This window comes from Pan troglodytes, chromosome 1 (assembly GCF_028858775.2).
Source record: "Pan troglodytes isolate AG18354 chromosome 1, NHGRI_mPanTro3-v2.0_pri, whole genome shotgun sequence".
NCBI lineage: Eukaryota > Metazoa > Chordata > Mammalia > Primates > Hominidae > Pan > Pan troglodytes.
Genome location: NC_072398.2, coordinates 92,398,470 through 92,414,415, shown reverse-complemented (window position 1 = coordinate 92,414,415; position 15,946 = coordinate 92,398,470). Strand labels below are relative to the sequence as shown.

Here is a 15,946-nt window from a genome sequence, read left to right as displayed (position 1 = left end):
AAAGAACTGAAGATCTTATAAAAACCCTTTCAGTCAGCTAATGTAGGATTCTATGGTCTTAAGTAAAAAATACCCTTAGGCCGGGCGCTGTGGCTCATGCCTGTAATCCCAGCACTTTGGAAGGCCGAGGTGGGTGGATCATAAGGTCAGGTGTTGAAGACCAGCCTGGCCAAGATGGTAAAACCCCGTCTCTACTAAAAATACAAAAATTAGCCAGGCATGTGTGGTGGTGAGCACCTATAATCCCAGCTACTCGGGAGGCTGAGGCAGAGAATTGCTTGAACCTGGGAGGCGGAGGTTGCAGTGAGCCAAGATCATGTCACTGCACTCCATCCTGGGCGATAGAGCGAGACTCCGACCAAAAAAAAAAAATACCCTTAGCACTTAAGTCCTAAGGGAGCTGCCCCACCCAAGCTGAGGCTTCAGGTTCCTATCTAAGGGGGGGAAAAAAAGAGAAAGGAAATCCTGTTTCCTTTGCTTTGGGGATGGTGACAAGGAGAGCAATTTAAAGGGTTGGAAAAAGCTGTGTCAGGCCCTTTGCAGTCTCTGGACTCACTGCTTCCTTGTTGAACGTGCTGGGCCTCCACTCTTTCCTAGGCGTCATTAGCACTGCTGAGGGGTCTCGCTTAGGGTTAGCTTTCTCCCTTGGTCAGGGAAGGGACTTTTTTTTTTTTTTTTTTTTGAGAAGGGGTCTCACTCTGTCACCCAAGCTGGAGTACAGTGGCATGATCTCGGCTCACTGCAACCTCCACTTCCTGGGTTCAAGCGATTCTTCTGCCTCAGCCTCCCAAGTAGCTGAGATTACAGGCACCCACCACCATGCCTGGCTAATTTTTGTATTTTTAGTAGAGACGGGCCTTCAGTATGTTGGTCAGGCTGGTCTCAAACTCCTGACCTCATGATCCGCCCACCTTGGTCTCCAAAAGTGCTGGGATTACAGGCGTGAGCCACCACTGCCCAACCGGGAAGGGACTTTTGCAACAGTATGAATGTTTCTTTTAGACAGAACCTTGTTCTTGATTTTGGGTAGCATTCCAAAGGAAGGAGAGGGTTCTTGTGTTAAGAGGTCCCTTCAGGACACGGAGAGAGGTTGAGTGATGAGCTGGAGACACCTGGGCTTTTGGGGAGGAAGGACGATGTGAGGTTAAGAGCATCGTATTTGTTGAAGACACAGAGTTGAGGAAGGCTCGCTCTGTGGAAGAGGGCAGTGGAGCTGGGTTGGGATGGAAGAGAAGAGGAATGATACCTCACCTTGGGAGAAGCAGCCCGCAGAAAGGCCTGAAGTAGCAGGAGTCAAGCCCAGATTAGGTGGTCTGAGTGGACGGAGGTAAGGAAGAAACAAGGGCTGGTAAGATTTTAGGCTAGAGAACTTATCTGTAACTGTTGTTTTTGGTGTTGCTAGTACATAAAATCTCACTTGTCATCTTTCTTTCCTCCTATCCCACACCTGGGCTCACCAGGGATCCAGTGAGGGGACTGGTTTGTCTGCCTTGCTTCCCCAACCTAAAAACCTGACTGTGAAAGAGACTAACAGGTTGCTCCTGCCCCATGCCTTCTCCCGCAAACCCTCGGATGGCTCCCCTGATACTAAGCCCTCCAGACTGGCTTCTAAGACCAAGACTTCCTCTCTTGCCCCTGTTGTGGGCACCACAACCACCACTCCGTCGCCCTCTGCTATCAAGGCTGCTGCCAAGAGTGCTGCCCTGCAGGTGACAAAGCAGATCACGCAGGAGGAAGACGACAGTGATGAGGAAGTAGCCCCCGAAAACTTTTTCTCCCTCCCTGAAAAGGCTGAGCCACCTGGAGTTGAGCCATACCCTTATCCCATCCCCACTGTCCCTGAAGAGCTGCCTCCAGGCACGGAACCAGAGCCGGCTTTCCAGGACGATGCAGCCAATGCCCCCCTTGAATTCAAGATGGCAGCAGGCTCAAGTGGGGCCCCTTGGATGCCTAAGCCTGGGGACGACTACAGCTACAATCAGTTTTCCACATATGGCGATGCCAATGCCGCTGGTGCTTATTATCAGGTGGGTAGGAGGCACAGAGGGCAGGCGAGGGAATGTTGGAACATGTTGGTCAAGGAGAGCTTTGAGCTAGTGATACAGCCTCTGTGGTGTCACTTTGGCTAAATTAACCTTCTCTATTTATTAGGCCACAGAACATACCTTTATTCTGAACCATATTAATCTAAATTGCCCAAGTCTTAAAGTGTGACAGTGTGAACCATATAAATGACATCTTTATTCTGAAAACAATCTATTTATTTTTTATTGATGCATAATATTTGTACATATTTGTGATTGATATATATATATATATCTGTTTTTTTTTTCTTCCTAACCTTTATTTTAGGTTCAGGAGGTACATGTACAGGTTTGTTACATGGGTAAATTGCATGTCACGGGTTTGGTGTACAGATTATTTTGTCACCCAGGTAATGAGCATAGTACCTGATAGGTATAGTACCTGATGGGTAGGTTTTTGGCCTTTTTTTTTTTGGAGAAGGAATCTCACTCTGTTGCCCAGGCTGGAGTGCAGTGGCACAATCTTGGCTCAGCTGCAACCTCTGCCTCCCGAGTTCAAGTGATTCTCCTGCCTCAGCCTCCCGAGTAGCTGGGACTACAGATGTGTGCCACCCTAACACGCCCAGCTAATTTTTGTATTTGTATTTTATATTTTTTGAGACGGAGTCTTGCTCTGTTGCCCAGGCTGGAGTGCAGTGGCACGATCTTGACTCACTGCAACCTCTGCCTCCCAGGTTCAAGCAACTCTCCCGCCTCAACCTCCCAAATAGCTGGGACTACAGGCACATTCCACCATGCCCGCTAATTTAATTTTTGTATTTTTAGTAGAGATGGGGTTTCACTGTGTTGGCCAGGGTGGTCTCAAACTTCTGGCCTTAAGTGATCTGCCCGTTGCAGCCTCCTAAAGTGATGGAATTATAGTGTGAGCCACCACACTTGGCTGTAATAGGTAGTTTTTGATCCTTACCTTCCACACTAAAGTAGGCCCTGGTGTCTATTGTTCCCTTCCTTGTGTCCATGTATACTCAGTGTTTAGTTCCTATTTATAAGTAAAAACGTGGTATTTGGTTTTCTGTTTCTATGTTAATTTGCTTAATGGCTTCCAGCTCCATCCATGCTGCTGCAAAGGACATGATTTTGTTCTTTTTTTATGGCTGTGTAGTATTCCATGGTATTATATGTACCACATTTTCTTTATTCAGTCCACTGTTGATGGGCATGTAGTTGATTCTGTGTCTTTGCTATTGCAAACAGTGCTGTGATGAACATGTGTGCATGTGTCTTTACAGTAGAGTAATTTATATTCCTTTGGGTATATACCCAGTAATGGGATTGCTGGGTTGAATGGTAGCTCTGTTTTAAGTTCTTTGAGAAATCTCCAAACTACTTTCCACGGTGGCTGAACTAATTTACATTCCCATCCGCAGTGTATAAGTGTTCTCGTTTCTCCACAACCTTGCCAGCATCTTTTTTTTTTTTTTTTTTTTTTTTGAGATGGAGTCTCGCTCTGTCGCCCAGGCTGGAGTGCAATGGTGCGATCTCAGCTCGCCGCAACTCTGCCTCCCAGGTTCAAGCGATTATCCTCCCTCAGCCTCCCTAGTAATTTGGATTACAGGCATGCGCCACCATGACCCGCTAATTTTTTTTTGTATTTTTGGTAGAAACAGGGTTTCTCCATGTTGGTCAGGCTGGTCTCGAACTCCTGACCTCAAATGATCTGCCCACCTGGGCCTCCCAAAGTGCTGGGGTTACAGAGGTGAGCTACCGCGCCCTGCCTATTTTTTATTTTTTTATTTTTGAGATGGAGTCTTGCTCTGTCACCCAGGCTGGAGTGCAGTGGTGCGATCCCGGCTCACTGCAACCTCCACCTCCCAGGTTCAAGCGATTCTCCCGCCTCAGCCTCTCGAGTAACTGGGATTATATGCGCCTGCCACCATGCCTGGCTAATTTTTGTATTTTTAGTAGAGACTGGGTTTCACCATGTTGGTCAGGCTGGTCTGGAACTCCTGATCTCAGGTGATCTGCCTGCCTTGGACTCCCAAAGTGATAGGATTACAGGCGTGAGCCACCGTACCCCGCCAACTTTTGGTTTTATTGCCTGTGCTTTTGAGGTCTTAGCTGTAAAATTTTTCCTAGACCAGTGTCCTGGAGCACTTCCCCTATGTTGAAAACAAAATCTGATGTCGGAGCTGGTGAGAGGTATGAAGGGAAGGTGGAAGAGGACTGGTATCTAATCTTAGAATTACAAGATAGCTTCCTGAAATGTGGATGATGAGGACAAGGGAATCTATGGCATAGACGTCTAGATAGCAGTTAGTTTAAGAAGAGTTTCTAGAGGTGAGGAGTATTGAGAAAAACAGGAAGGGAGAGTTGGGGCCAAGGAGGAAAGAAGGGAATCTGGAGGGTTGAGTGTAAAGTAAGAATAAAGAGAATCAAAAAAATAATAATAAATAAAGAGAATCCTGAGGGTGGTTTGAGGTTTGAATCTCAAGCTGAGTTTGGGCAAGTTACTTAACTGCCTCTCTCAGTCTCAGATTCTTCAGGTGTAAAATGGGATATCAGAGCAACTCAAAGCATTGCTAAAATAATTACATTAGTTTAGCGTGGTGGTTCCTGGAAAATAGTAAATGTTCAATAAATGCTGATTGTAACTTTTTATTCACGTTGTATTCACCTGTTGTTTGGAAGAGATATTTAGATTTGATGTGTATGGCCCCAGAGAGTAAAAGTATAGAATGCCAGGTTGTACGTAGGTTTAAGAGAGAATTCCTAGCAGTCAGAGCTTCTCAAGATGTAGAGGGCTCCTAGGAGCAGGAGTTGGGGGACCTGGCACCAGTGGTGGAGTTGAACAGAGGCAGCTGGCTGGCCCCATGACGGGGCAGCTTCAGCAAGTTTAAAAACTGCTGGCCTGGGATGGTTGGAAGACTTAAGTCCCTTCAACCACTGTGATTCTCTGAATGGTCAGCATTATTGTTTTCAATCTGGGCATGAGTGAAGAGAGAGGGCTTTGTGGAGAACCTGTTCTGACCAAATACTTTGAAAACAATTTTGTTTCCTAAATCTTTGCTGTTAAGCCTTGTTGTTTCCTATAGGCTGAGCAGAGATAGTATATCTGCCCTTAAGGTTGTTCTTAGAAGGATGGAGGAAGATAGGCTGGGCGTGGTGGCTCACGCCTGTAATCCCAGCACTTTGGGAGGCCAAGGCAGGCGGATCACCTGAGGTCAGGAGTTCAAGACCAGCCTGACCAATATGATGAAACTCCGTCTCTACTAAAAATACAAAAATTAGCTGAGCGTGCTGGCACGCGCCTGTAATCCCAGCTACGTGGAAGGCTGAGACAGGAGAATCGCTTGAACCCAGGAGACGAGGTTGCAGTGAGCCAAGATGGCGCCATTGCACTCCAGCCTGGGCAACAAGAGCGAAACTCCATCTCAAAAAAAGAAGGATGGAGAAAGATAGTGTTTTTACCTCTTTAGCAGGAAAATAAAAAAGATGCTATTTAAATTGAATAACAAATTGGAATTCTATATGCAGTTATAAACACCACTGAGATAATCTATGTAAATTAAAGCACTTTAAATACACTAGGGGACTCTGAAATTTAAATGTATCTTATTGTGAATACCATTATAAAAAAAATCCATACTCTAATTGCTCTGGATTTTTATATATTATTTTATGTAGTGAATATTAAACCTATTTTCATTTAGCTCATCATAAAACAAATGTTCTTAGAAGGGCATTTCTTGGAGTTTAAGACGAAGTGGAAGAATTAGGAAAAAGTATAGGCAAGGAGGAAACAGTTTATTGGCCCTGTGGCTGCCTGACTTCACCAAGCAGAGGCCTTGCCCTTGCCTTCACCCTCCTCTTCCTCTAGGGTCTGCAGCAACATCTGGGCCACTCGCCTCTAAGGGGAATCATGAGATTCCTGAACTCAAAATCTGGTAAACGAACCTGCTTTGTTCCCAGCTTTGTAAGTTTCATTGTATCCTAATAGTGGTTATTTTAAATCAGAGATCTATAACCTCCCCACCTGGTTTAGACTGTTTCCCTGTATCCACAGGACCAAACTAGAATGAGGAGCAGGAATGGCATGACGTATGCCTTCTCGTCCCTGCTCGCATCGTAGCTCATTGGGGTCTTATGAGCAGGAGGAGCAGGGCTGAGGGCATGGTAGAGGTAAGAGGTGAGAGTCTCTCTTAGGAAGTAGCTGAGGGAGCAAGGTATAGATTGAAGCAGGAGAGACTGTCTTTGTTTCTTGTTACCCTTTCCTAAAAAATATCCATCTGTCTGGATAGTGTAGATGAGAAAAGCTGTAGGGACTGTTCTTGAGTTGTAGGTCGGTCCTTGGGGTCTATGCCTTTAACTGGTCTGTTTGAGGAAGCTGTAGTGTAGCTATCTCACCACTGCCTCTTTGATGACAATTTTCTGTTTCTGGACAGACCTTACCTTCCCCTCTCCAACTGTGCCCTCAGTTGGTGTGTTTTTCTTTCCTGTTTGGCTGCAGGATTATTACAGTGGTGGCTACTATCCTGCACAGGACCCGGCCCTGGTCCCCCCCCAGGAAATTGCCCCAGATGCCTCCTTCATCGATGACGAAGCAGTAAGTTAAGAAAGCACAAGTGACCATCTTTGACCGCTGGGCACCACATTTCAAATCTGAAGCCAAAGGAAATTAAAAAAAACACACACACACAAAAGACAAAACTGTATCAGGATTAGGTTGGCAACATGTAACGGAGAAACTCTAAATAATAGTGGCTTATATAAAGGAAGTTAGTTTTTTTCTTCATGGAAGAAGGATATGGGTAGGCAGGCCAGGGGTGCTTTGGAAGCTCCACAGAGTCAGGGATCTAGTCCCCTTCTTCTTTTTTTTTTTTTTTTTTGGTAGAGACGGGGTCTTGCTTGTTGTCCAGGCTGCACTTGAACTCCTGGGCTCGAGCATTCCTTCTGCCTTGGTCTCCCAAAGTGGTGGGATTACAGGTATGATTTACCGTGCCTGGCTTCAGTCTCTTTCTGATCATCGCTTTGCCATCCCTAGGCTGTGGCCTTTATTCTTATGGTCCATGATAGTTAAAGCTACAGCCATCACATTGGCATTGGAGATGCAGCAGGGTAGAGAAAGAAAGAGGAGGAACACTTCCCCTCGCTTTCTAGGAGACTTCCTGAAAGTTCCTAAGAGCACGTCCACTTTGATCTCACTGACTAGAATCTGCTCATATGGCCATATCTAGTTGTTTGTGTTTTTTTTGTTTTTTGTTTGTTTGTTTGTTTTGAGCAGAGTCTTGCTTTGTCGCCGAGGCTGGAGTATGGGGGCACGATCTCAGCTCACTGCAACCTCTGCCTCCCAGGCTCAAGCGATTCTTGTGCCTCAGCCTCCTGAGTAGGAGTAGCTGGGATTACAGGCATGTGCCACCATGTCCAGCTAATTTTTGTATTTTTAGTAGAGACGGGGTTTCACCACATTGGCCCAGGCTAGTCTCGAACTCCTGGCCTCAAGTGATCAGCCCGTCTCAGCCTCCCAAAGTGCTGGGATTACAGGCGTGAGCCACTGCATCTAGCCGGCCATATCTAGTTGTAAGGGGGTCTAGGAAATGTAGTGTTTTATTAGTTGTGTGGTAATATGCCTAGCAAAAATTTTGGATTCTTTCACACTAAAGAAGAGGAGAATGGATTTGGGGAGGCACCAAGCAGCTATGTTAAATACCGTCGTGTTTCACATAATGGTCTCTCACTGCTGCTGAGCTTTCCCAAGCTTCAGCAAAAGGAAAGGTGAAAGCACAATGTCCTGTGACTTTCAGGCCCTTATTCAGGATATAAAGTACTGTTCTATCTGCAGGGAAGTCACAGCCTATTAGGAGGGATCTGCAGAAATAGGGGGTGCTACCTCACCATGGAGGTTCTTATAAAAAATAATTCTTCTCTGCTTACCTTTTCCCAGAAAGGTGTCCATCCCTTTGCATACTTCTGCCTGTGCTTGATACTGTGTTCATCCACTCCCCTATGGATATCCTTCTTGGCAGGTTTGATAGTTGGTTTCTTTGGGAACCAACTAAGCCTAGGAGACAGCTGAGAACCCAGTTAGTGGCAAAAGTCAGTTTCTTCTAGGTAGAGTGAGTATAGAAGGCCTCACTAATGTTGAGATCAGGACTGGGTCTCACTGAAGCTTCTAAGTTTTAAAATTCTATTCCTTCTTCACCCCACATTTGCTTTGAGGCACACCTCTGGATGACTTGTGTGATTTGCATTTTGCTTTTTTAGGAAGAGGAAGGCGTAGCAGTGTCCTAGAAAGTTTACTGGGCTTTTTTTTTTTCTTTACCTTAAAAGCTTTTGAAGTAAAGCTAAGACTCTGTGTGTGTGAGAGACTCCTTTTCTACGCAGCCCCACATTCTTTGTCTCTAATGTCCACTCTGGTGTGGGGTCTGTTGATTCGGTGATACCGAACAATTACAAGGAACAGAGATGGACAAACAACTGATTTTTAAAGGAGAAATCCTGGAGTTCTGTGTTTTCTGGGAGCTTGGAATTTTATTTTTTTAGAGGCGAGGTCTTGCTGTGTTTCCCAGGGACCACAGGCACGCACCACCACACCCGGCTAATTTTTTAATTTTTTTATAGAGATGGGGTCTCACTTTATTACCCAGGCTTGTCTCAAACTTCTGGGTTCAAGTGATCCTTCCACCTTGCCTCCCAAAATGCTGGTATTATAGATGTGAGTCACCCTGCTTGGCCTGCTCTGAATTCTTTTTTTTTTTTTTTGGAGACAGAGTTTCATTCTTCCCGCCCAGGCTGGAGTGCAATGGTGCGATCTCGGCTCTCTGCAACTTCTGCCTCCTGGGTTCAAGCGATTCTCCTGACTCAGCCTCCCAAGTAGCTGGGATTACAAGTATGCACCACCACGCCCAGCTGATTTTGTATTTTTAGTAGAGGTGAGGTTTCTCCATGTTGGTCAGGCTGGTATTGAACTCCCGACCTCAGGTGATCCACCCACCTCGGCCTCCCAAAGTGCTGGGATTACAGATGTGAGCCACCGTGCCCGGCCTACTCTGAATTCTTAATTCTAAAATTGTATGCAGTCCTTTTAGGCAGATACCATTAAAATAAAATTGATTTGGGGGTACATGTGCCAGTTTGTTACATGGATATATTGCATAGTGGTAGGCAGATACCGTTTGAATACAAATTCATATCACTGGTTCTCTGCTCTCATTCATGTTTGGAGATACCTCTTAGCTTCCCTTTTCCTGGGTTCAGGAGACGTTCTGAGTAGAAGTAGCCTTTCATCTGGCATCAAGGGAGTTTGGTAGATGGCAGGGTGAAAGGACGTAGAGAACTGAGGGTGCCTTGGGATTGGTGGGTCACAAAATCATTCCATAAACTCTGGCTCTTTAGTGGCATCTGCTGACACCCTTGCCCAGATTCCTGACTCCTGCATTTTTTTCTTTTCCAGTTTAAGCGGCTGCAGGGCAAGAGGAACCGAGGGAGAGAAGAAATCAACTTTGTGGAGATCAAAGGTGATGACCAGCTCAGTGGGGCCCAGCAATGGATGACTAAGTCATTGACAGAAGAGAAAACCATGAAGTCATTCAGCAAAGTAAGTGGGAAACGTCTATTGAGTGGTCAGCTTGGGAAGCTGCAAAGCAAAATCTTGTCTTACTCCCCGTCTTGACCCCACACCCCATTGTTATTGTCACAGCACCTTTAGCAAACACATTTTGCCCATGGTACTGGAGTATGCACTAAACCTCACAGATACAGCTCCTGCCCTCTAGAACTTTGCAGGACTTTAACAGCTCTGCAGCTGGATGGGGGGTCTGGTTGCTGAGATCGAGTAGTTGGTGAGGCCTCCCAGCCTGTGGTTGTGGCTCCTTCTCAGGCTGCACAGAATCCACAGCTGCTCTACTCTTGCTGTACAGTCAGATCCTTCTTTCCTTTTTTTGATTTAAAGTTTTTTGCTTTTTTTGTTTTAATTTTTATTCTTTTAAAATACTATCTTCTTCCTTTCCTTCCCTCCCTCCCTCCTTTCCTCCTTTCCTCCTTCCTTCCTTCCAATTGTTTTCATTTTTTGGTGTTTTTTTTTTTTTTTTTCCAGAGTCTCACTCTGTTGCCCAGGCTGGCATGCACTGGCTCAGTCACAGCTTATTGCAACCTCTGCCTCCCAGGCTCAAGTGATCCTCCCACCTCAGTTGCTGGGACTACAGGTGCATGCCACCATACCAATCTAATTTTTGTATTTTTTTGTAGAGTTGGAGTTTCACTATATTGTCCGGGCTGGTCTCGAACTCCTGGCCTCGAGTGATCCACCTACCCTGGCCTTGGCCTGCCAAAGTGCTGGGATTACAGGCATGAGCCACTATACCCGGCCCCGGTTAGTTCATTGTTTCAAGCTGGGACCTGGCTCAGCACATTTTTGAGGTGTGGGCACAACAGCACGTCAGAAATCCTGGAGTCCCTAGATTCTGAGCATGCAACTCTTCTGTGTTCTCTTCATTATTGATGGTAGCCAGCTGTAGTCTTTCCAGTGCTTTTATTCATCACATTTCCCACACCACACTCCTGCCTTCTCTGTCCAGTTTTCTTCAGTCAGTATGATGAACATTTCTTCACCTAGTAGCTGAGAACAGCAAATGTGGACATTTATGAGCCTGCCACAGGAGGGGAAATGTGGGAAAACCCTGGACTTGAGCCCAGCACCAGCGAGACCAAGGTCGAGGATTTTGTTCCCTTTTCCTCCCCCCATTTGCTTTGCTTTGTTCTATGGCCACAGATGGCCATACAAGCCCCAGCCGTTTGTTTTAACTGAATGCTGGCGGTCATACAGGACAGAGCAAAGGACTGTGGTTTGATCAGCATAGATCCATCACTGTTTACTGGAAAAACCACTTAGGAGAGCATGCTCTACCAACTGTGGGTCGAGAAGCATAGTCACATAGTAATAGCTACTGTTGTTAATGCTCACCGTGGGCCAGGAATGGAGCTGGATGTTTTATGTGTGTCATCTTTAACTGTCACATTAAATGACATTAAATAGCAGCAAGCAATTAGTATTTGCTATTTTCCTATCTCCAAGTTTTCTTGCCACCGTCTCATTATATTGAACTAGATTTTGTTAAAAGGAGAAAAAGATATGGTCCTTGTCCTTGAGGAGTTGACAGCATAGTTGGGAAGAAGAGATTTAAGGACACTTGAGTGTAAATGATTACAGTACAAATTGATTACATAAGTGCTGAGGAGACTCTAGAGAGGAGTTTTGGGAGTTGGGTGGAGATGATTAGGAAGCTTCTAGTCTGAGACAACTCTGGCAGAGGACAGAAAAACCGCAGAATGAAAGCCCAGACCAATATAGACTTTGACAGTAAATCATTTGCATCAAAGTTTGGTTACGGGTTCAGTGCAGTTACGGGCGGAGGCTGGAAGACTGGGGAGAGGTAGAGTGATTGTGAAATTTCTAATTCCAGGGAAGCTGCTGGCACTTACTAGAATGGGGAAGGCGGGGGTTTTAGCCAGAGGTGATTGATGGGAGCGAGCTTGATAAGCAGTAGGTGGGAGACAGGCTAGACATCTGGCTTGACTGGGGAGAGGGGGACAGAGATGAAGAGAGTTTGAAGGGAGATGGGCACAGGGATTGTGGGAGGGCCTGGCAGGGGGGCAGAAGGTCACCTGTGCCCTGGCCCACAAACTGTTTCAGACTGACTGCAGGCAGTTAAACTGGTCTCAGATGTCCACAGCAGACAGAACCCCATGCTAGGTGCTAGGGGTGGGGTGGGATTACCAAAGACGCAGAAGACAGTCCTGACCTCAAAGCATTTCCAGTCTAGTGGGGGATATTAGCAGGCTATTTCAGGCAAGTGTTCTGAGCTGGGTTTTTTGTATAATGGCTTTAATAAAAATAAAGGCTTTGTAGTATATAGAGGTAAAAACAGCTCCAACTTTTCTCCCCCAGGATTTGGGCTGTGGAATTGGCTTCTCAGCCCCTAACACCACACCATCTGGGTACATGAGAAACTTCTGCTTTCATCCTGTGGATTAATGAATATGTTTTCTTCTCTTGCAGAAGAAAGGTGAGCAGCCAACAGGCCAGCAGCGGCGGAAACACCAGATCACATATCTTATTCATCAGGTGAGAGACAGCTGAGGGCTCTGGCTCAGGCAGGATCTCTGTAAATCTGGGAATTTGAAGGCTGAGATACGAGTTAGAAGCCCAGATGCTTATCTTTTAGCAGCCCATCTTTTAGCAGGCATCCTCTCCTATTCTCAGAGCGGCCACTAGGAGGGGATACATCCTTCAGAATTATCCTGCTCTACTTCAGTCTCAATGCAGATAAGATTCAGGTGCAGGTGCTTAGAATAAAACTCTTAAGGGAAAATCCAGATATCCAAAACATAATGTAAGAGGAGAGTGAAATGGTTTATCATAGGGTTCTTTTAAATAGCAGGTTTCTCTAGTAATTTAAAAAACTTAAAAAAAAAGTTGATTCACCAACTTAGCCAAACATCCACCTGATGAAGAGGTTGGTTTTATATTCTTCACTTCTGTGGCGGGGAACATCAACACAAATAATTCAGAATTACAGGTAATCCAAAAATGTCTTTTGAAACTGGAATATGTCTTGGTATTTATTTAATATGACTGGGCAGCTTTCAAATACAGTTGACCCTTGACCAACACAGAGGGTTAGGGATGCCAGCACCCTAAACAGTCAAAAATCTGTGTATAACATTTTTCCCCCCCTTTTTGGAGACAGGGGTCTTACTCTGTCACCCAGGCTGGAGTGCAGTGGTACAATCATGGCTTACTGCAGCTGCCGTCTCCTGGGCTCAAATGATCCTCCTACCTCAGTCTCCTAAGTAGCTGGGACCACAGGTGTGTGCCATCACACCCAGCTAATTTAACAATTTTTTTGTAGAGATAGGATCTTCCTGTGTAGCCCAGGCTATGTGTATAATTTTCGATTCCCCTAACAGCTAACTACTAATTGCCTACTGTTGACCAGAATCCTTACTGATAACACATATTTTGTATTTTGCAAAATGTGCTGGGTTGTCACACCTGCTGGCATAGCTGCAGTGATAGCAACAACTTCACAAATTTCCTTTTTTTTTTTTTTTTGAGACAGAGTCTCGCTCTGTTGCCAGGCTGGAGTGCAGTGGCGCAATTCCTTTTCTTTTTTCACAGTGGTCCTTATGCTAGATTCATTTATCTTGAAGTGGCAGGCAACTGCAGCTGCAGACCCCAGTCTACGGAACGTACCAAACAAGTCAGCTTTTTCTTGTAATGTCATGACTTTTCTCTGCTGCTTGGGAGCACTTCAGCATGACTAGCAGCACTTCGTATGGGTCTTATGGTGTTAAGATTTATGGGCTGGGTATAGTGACTCACGCCTGTAATCCCAGCACTTTCGGAGGCTGAGGCGGGCGGATCACGAGGTCAGGAATTCGAGACCAGCCTGACCAACATGGTGAAACCCTGTCTCTACTAAAAATACAAAAAATTAGCCAGGCGTGGTGCCTGTAATTCCAGCTACTCAGGAGGCTGAGGCAGGAGAATCGCTTGAACCCGGGAGGTGGAGGTTGCAGTGAGCTGAGATCGCGCCACTGCACTCCAGCCTGGGTGAGACTCCATCTCAAAAAAAAAAAAAAAAAAAAGATTTATGATATTGTACGCAATGAAAAACACACGAGAACTGAGAGAGCACATTTTACTGTGATATGCAACATACTAGAGAGACAAGCAGCTCCCGTGGAAATGATTAGCATTACGTGGTGTTTTAAGCAGGTACAATACTTGAGCTCACTGCAATAGCAATAAGAGGTGGCTGTGAAATTATGACATTAGTACAGTGTGTACTACAGTGAATTTTATGCAGTTAAGATTTAATGCTGTATCTTTATATTTGTTGATGTTTCTCTTGACTACAAATGGCACCATGTATGATCTGTATTTGTGTGTGTACATTTTGATAAATTTTAACTTTTTATAGATTTGTGTATATTTTATGGTAGTAATGATAAAAATAGACTAGTACCTACATATATTTTATGCATTCACAACATACCTTTTTCTTAGTTTTTTTAGTATTTCTAAGTTACACAGTTTGTGTTTTCAAGTTGTCACGAATTTCCAAAAAAGTTCTAATATATTAAATATTTATTAGAAAAAAACCCATGTATGAGTGGACCTGTGCAGCTCAAACTCGTGTTAAGGGTCAACTGTATTTAGTCATTAAATATCTTTTTAAGACTTATTGAACTAAATGGTGTCAAAGATACAGACATGAATAAGACCCTTTCCTGGCCCCTTTCCTGGGAAGTGTACATTCTGGTTGGGGATTTCATGGCAAATCTTGCTTTCATTGTTTTTGTCATATTTTCACCTTCCTTTCAGGAACTCCTTTGTACTCTTTCCCTGTCTTGTGGTTTGTAGGGAAAGGATTTGAGAGTAGGATATTATTTAAACTCAATCTCTTAACCCCCACCCCAAATTCCAAAGGAGATGAGCAGGCATCAGATAACTTTTGGAGGGTCTTGAGAATCCCCTTTCTAGGGTGGTACTTCTACATTCCAGAATGTGGTATAGAGCCAGGAGTTGTTGAGATCAGAAGAAAGAAGTCATTCTTGTACCTCTCAGTTTTTCACAGCTTCAGTCATTACTTTAAAATCCTTTGAATTTCTAAGGTACCACACACTGTATTCAACACAACTGCAAAACTGTATCTCCAGGCTAAGCAATTGTTTGTTGGTGTTCTGTTTTGACTGGTCCAGAGGAGCCTTTGAGACTGTCCTCTCCTACTCTGCCGATTGGGTGTCTAAGAGAGCTGATTTTCTTCCTTTTAGATGCTAAATTCTAGTTTTCATTTGCCCATTTCCTATTTCACCTTTTGAGTTTTAATTCTACTAGAGGAAGCACCAGGATTCTTGAGTCTTTATTCTGCTTAAACCTTGATAACTGTCCAAAGAAATGATTTTTCTTTGCTTTCTTGGGGCCTTCCCCTTTTACTTTGATAAGTCTTTCAAGGGGTTTGCAGTTCCCCCATAATCGTTTTGATAGGAGAAAGATTTTAAATTGGGAAGCTCACAGAGGCAAGAGGACAGTGTTTCTCAGAATTCCAGTTTGACCCTCCCCTACCCTTCTTCCTTGCCACAGGCCAAGGAGCGGGAGCTGGAACTGAAGAACACCTGGTCAGAGAACAAGCTCAGCCGCCGTCAGACCCAAGCCAAATACGGATTCTAGGGCTCTGGAACTGATTGCTCCCAGGATCTCCTGCCAGCCCAGCTGGCCTGGCCCCCAGCTTCACCTCTGGGACCCCAGCTGCTCTAAGCCCAGGATCTCTTTCCCCAAGGACCCAGCCCTCGCCTCTGCGAGAATGAACATATTTGATAGATTTTTCTTAACAAGTTAGAAAATTCAGCTCCTTTCTGTCCTGGAGCTAGCAAAGACTTGTGTGATGCCTCCGAAGGGGCTCTGAGTTCTGGGATGGGAGTTTTGCTCTCTGTCAGGTGTGATAAAATGTTGAACCCTCCCCACCACTTTTTTTTTTTTTTAAACCAGGGATGTCTGTTGAAATAAAACATTCAGTCTGACAAACATTGCCTGCCCTGTCCCTGGATTTGTGTTTACCTTGTGTAAAGCACCTTCCAAATGATCTTGAGCTGCCTGATTGCTTTGCTATTTTTCCTCTCTATCCACCATCTAGCTGGGTTTGTGGCCATTGAAAACCCTAGAAATGGTATGCACAACTTTATATGAGGCAGGATGATTTTCAGAGAGGCCTGTGATCCCAAATATGTATTGCTAATCTCAGGTACCTCTGGAGACTGGGTGAAGTCAGGAGGTTTTTTCTGTAGCACAAAATAGTGTCAGGCATAAAAATCCTATCCAGCAGGAGGTAAAGTGGCAAAATCCCTGTCCCTGAAGATGATTC

At 45.0% G+C, this 15,946-nt stretch overlaps 1 protein-coding gene across 2 annotated transcripts in view; it reads left to right on the top strand.

The window, feature by feature from the left end:
- The window catches only part of PRCC (proline rich mitotic checkpoint control factor), a 33,194-nt gene extending 17,585 nt beyond the window's left edge, over positions 1 to 15,609 (top strand). The window contains exons 3-7 of one of the 2 annotated variants that reach the window (XM_001167038.8): positions 1,461 to 2,027; positions 6,532 to 6,627; positions 9,475 to 9,618; positions 12,079 to 12,144; positions 15,169 to 15,609. In XM_001167038.8, the coding sequence (XP_001167038.1) occupies positions 1,461 to 2,027; positions 6,532 to 6,627; positions 9,475 to 9,618; positions 12,079 to 12,144; positions 15,169 to 15,255 (960 nt within the window). In that variant the 3' untranslated portion in view covers positions 15,256 to 15,609. The remainder of the gene's footprint in view (positions 1 to 1,460; positions 2,028 to 6,531; positions 6,628 to 9,474; positions 9,619 to 12,078; positions 12,145 to 15,168) is intronic. The other variant, XM_009434615.5, reaches the window with a different exon arrangement.
- Positions 15,610 to 15,946: the final 337 nt, after the last annotated feature.